This window comes from Lycium barbarum, chromosome 6, assembly GCF_019175385.1.
Source record: "Lycium barbarum isolate Lr01 chromosome 6, ASM1917538v2, whole genome shotgun sequence".
NCBI lineage: Eukaryota > Viridiplantae > Streptophyta > Magnoliopsida > Solanales > Solanaceae > Lycium > Lycium barbarum.
Window position 1 is genome coordinate 14,099,803 of NC_083342.1, and position 3,261 is coordinate 14,103,063.

Sequence of the window (3,261 nt, forward strand, 5' to 3'; positions counted from 1 at the left end):
GAGAGATCATAAATTTCCCATTGAAGGTAACTTCCTAGATATTTTTCCCCATTCGTAATAAGATGATTATGTTCTCTGTCCTCCATTTTGATGAAGAAGTATTGGAAGACTTTTTAGAAGAATACTTTCTTTATTTTTAAAAAAAATCAATTTTCTTAGAACAAATTTCTTAATTAATATTATTAAATGATTTTCTTAATGGCTGTGTTAAAATCTTAATAATCATTTATTGTGGACCGGAGGAAGTATTTAATAAAGAGTTTTTGCAAGAGATATGCATATATAATACTCTGTTCACCCATGCTTGTTATCTTTTTTGTTTGATCTTTTCAAATCTTTTTATGACAATCTCTATCTCATTTAATCAAAAGGCGTATCTTTGTGATGGAATTAAAAGTTGAGTTAAAGGTTCTCCAAAGGATGGTTTAAGAATAAATTAGCGGCTAGAATATATGCGTTATCTTTGAAAGCAAATGAAACAATTAAGAAGCTTATTATCAAAAGATGGTTATTATCTGCAAGTAAGCAAAATATCCAGGAATATTTCCTTTTCGTCCATATGAAGCAAAGAATGAGTATCAAACATTCTTATATAACATACGTGTATATGTGTGTGCGGTTTTAAGAGCTTCTTCTTTCTCTTTTCTATCAAATTAAGCTCAAGAATATTAGTTAAGGATGATGTTAAGGAAACTTGGAACATTAATATTTGTCCTAAGTTTCTTCTTTTATGCTTCAGGTAAGGAAGTTTCCATCAATGCGACAAGTGAGAGCCTTTCAACAAAGAAGGTACGAGAATTTGGAAGTAATACTTATTTTATTTTATTTTAGTTTTTCACGATGGGGCATGCCCAGGCAGATCGATGTGCCCCAATGGCTTCAGGCGCAACTTGCGCTCAAAGACTCGATAGTCCACGCCGGATTATGCCTTCACATCAAATATTGCATATTTGCATTTCACTATATTCTTGCACAAAATCATGACATACTCGTTATTTAAAACTAATTATAAGATTCTACATGCGTTAACGATTTACGCACATTCTCCTTAGCTTGTAATACTACTTCTATTCTTCTAATGTCTAGTGAGGCATGGACAGAATGAAATGCGAGGCTATAAAAAATTAGGAAGTTTGACTTTCTATATGTACTTCAGATTGCACAAAAGATAACTATGGGTATTTATTCATTATGAGTGAAATTAGTGGCTTGAAAAATAAGGTAGACCAGTGTTTTAAAAGGCGGGGGCGTAAGGCGGGGGCGTAAGGCGAGGCGTTTTACGTCTGCCTCAGCAACCCGTAAGCCCTGAGGCATGGGGTGTAAGCCTCATGGGACTTTAATTTTTAGTTTTTCGTAAAAGGATATAATTATAATAAATACTTTTAAATAGGTAAAATAGCATAAAATTTGAAGAAAACTATAAATATATGCTCCATCCCCACAAAACAACTAATCAAAACAATCTATTATACGCTACTTACAAGCACAAGTGACTGCTCGTTACTTTTTTGAGATTGTAGAAGACAAGATAAATAATTGGAAAAGAACATATATTAGGTATTCTAGCAATAAAAAAAGGTCGTGACTTCTAAATTTAATGTTTCGGTTCCTTTTTAAAATATTTGAGTAATTACTAGTTGACTTTTGAGAATTTGGGCATTATATTGAGGACTTATTTAACAAATTTTGTTTTAATTTGAAGAAGTTTTCTGCGCTTACGCCCCAATAAAAAAACTCACCCCAAATGCCCTGAAGTACGCCCCAAATTGCTGGGCGTACGCCTTTTGAGACTTTCGCCTCGAACCATCGCCCCGGGACATTTTTGATACGCCCCGCCCCGAGGCTCGCCCCGAAAACGCCTTTTAAAACACTGGGACTAGACAAATATAATCTACTACAACTTGTTAAATTCATTGACAGTGGATTTTTTTAACATACTACCATTATATATAAAAGTTGAAACCAAAATTGAGGCGTTATTTGCGTCGTCTATGGCCCTAGCTATCGTTTATATTGATGGTGAACCGTTGAACAAGTGCAGCTTGAATACTTTACCCAAACTCAATACCTTTAGCTCATAGCCTTTGTACATGTTAAATTTTTGACTAAACAAGTACAAAATAGTAGATTTCATACCTAGTAATAAGGCCTACCTATAAGCTAGTAAATCAAATGCACTGTGGTAGAATCCCGAACTCGAAATCATAAAGTTCAAATCTTAAATCTACCTTTGGTCTTAAGGTACGGTTGCAAACAAATAGTTTTGAGTGAAACTTGCTTTGTCTTGACGAATTGCAGGAAAAATGTACCTATTTTGTGACAATAGAGACAACATGTATAAAGGGTGCAGACACCTCAAACCATGTAAGCCTAAGGTTTGGTGATGAAAATTCCAATGACATTTTAGTGCACCATTTGAATTCCAAGCATGTTAGGAGGGTTGATCCATTGGAGCCACAAGTTCTTGATGACATTCCAAGAAAACCATTTCAAGCTTGCATGATGGATCAGTTCCAAGTCACTGGTCAATGTGTTAAATCATCAATTTGCTATCTGTATCTTAAATTGGCTGGAAGTGATGATTGGCGTCCTGGTTTTGCTCAAGTTCAAGTCCTGGAAGGGCCTCATTTTAGCTCAAATACATTCTATTTTCGACGATATTTGCCTCGTCACGTGTGGCATGGATCGGACTTGTGTGAAACACAGGTCACACCTTTTGGGGTAAAGCGCAAGAGAAATGTATTTGGAAACAGAACTCCATAAACCTTTATGTCTTATGAAATTATGAAAGTGAAACACAATAATTTTAAACTTGTAATGTACTTCGAGTAAATTCAATTTGAACATATAGAGATAGATTTTCCGTTTTAAAATCACATCTTGCGTCGCATTCAACAAATACTTCATGCTGTAAGTATTTTTTTTTTTTCAATTGATAGACGATTTTATTGTTCATAAACACTTAGTTAGACATTACATTAGCATTGATAACACTTAGGTTACCTAAGTTGACTAGAGTATTACAAGCATTGGAAGAGACTTTCCTAGTAGTGTACTTCTCCCATATCTTCAAGTAGTACTTGATACATAACAAAAGGTGGCATTATACAAAAACACTTACTGATTTCTTTCTTCTCCATTAGCTCCTTGCCGCACCATAAAACATGTGCGACCTGGTTCCCTTCTCTAAATCAATGGCGGATAAGCGGATTCCCCAATTTCTTTAATTACCCACTACCTGCATTGAGATGTGAGATTGTT

The 3,261-nt window shown here is 34.8% G+C and overlaps 1 protein-coding gene across 1 annotated transcript; it reads left to right on the forward strand.

Moving 5' to 3' along the window:
• Positions 1-620: 620 nt before the first annotated feature.
• On the forward strand, positions 621-2,949 carry LOC132599580 (embryo-specific protein ATS3A-like). Its single transcript, XM_060312905.1, has 2 exons — positions 621-789; positions 2,299-2,949. The coding sequence occupies exons 1-2, from the start codon at positions 679-681 to the stop codon at positions 2,761-2,763; spliced, it is 576 nt and encodes a 191-aa protein (XP_060168888.1). The 5' UTR covers positions 621-678; the 3' UTR covers positions 2,764-2,949.
• Positions 2,950-3,261: the final 312 nt, after the last annotated feature.

Coding starts and splice junctions, on each gene's coding strand:
- LOC132599580 (XM_060312905.1), top strand. CDS start 679: ATGATGTTAAGGAAACTTGGAACATTAATATTTGTCCTAAGTTTCTTC. Junction 790..2,298: donor AGAGCCTTTCAACAAAGAAG/GTACGAGAATTT, acceptor GACGAATTGCAG/GAAAAATGTACCTATTTTGT.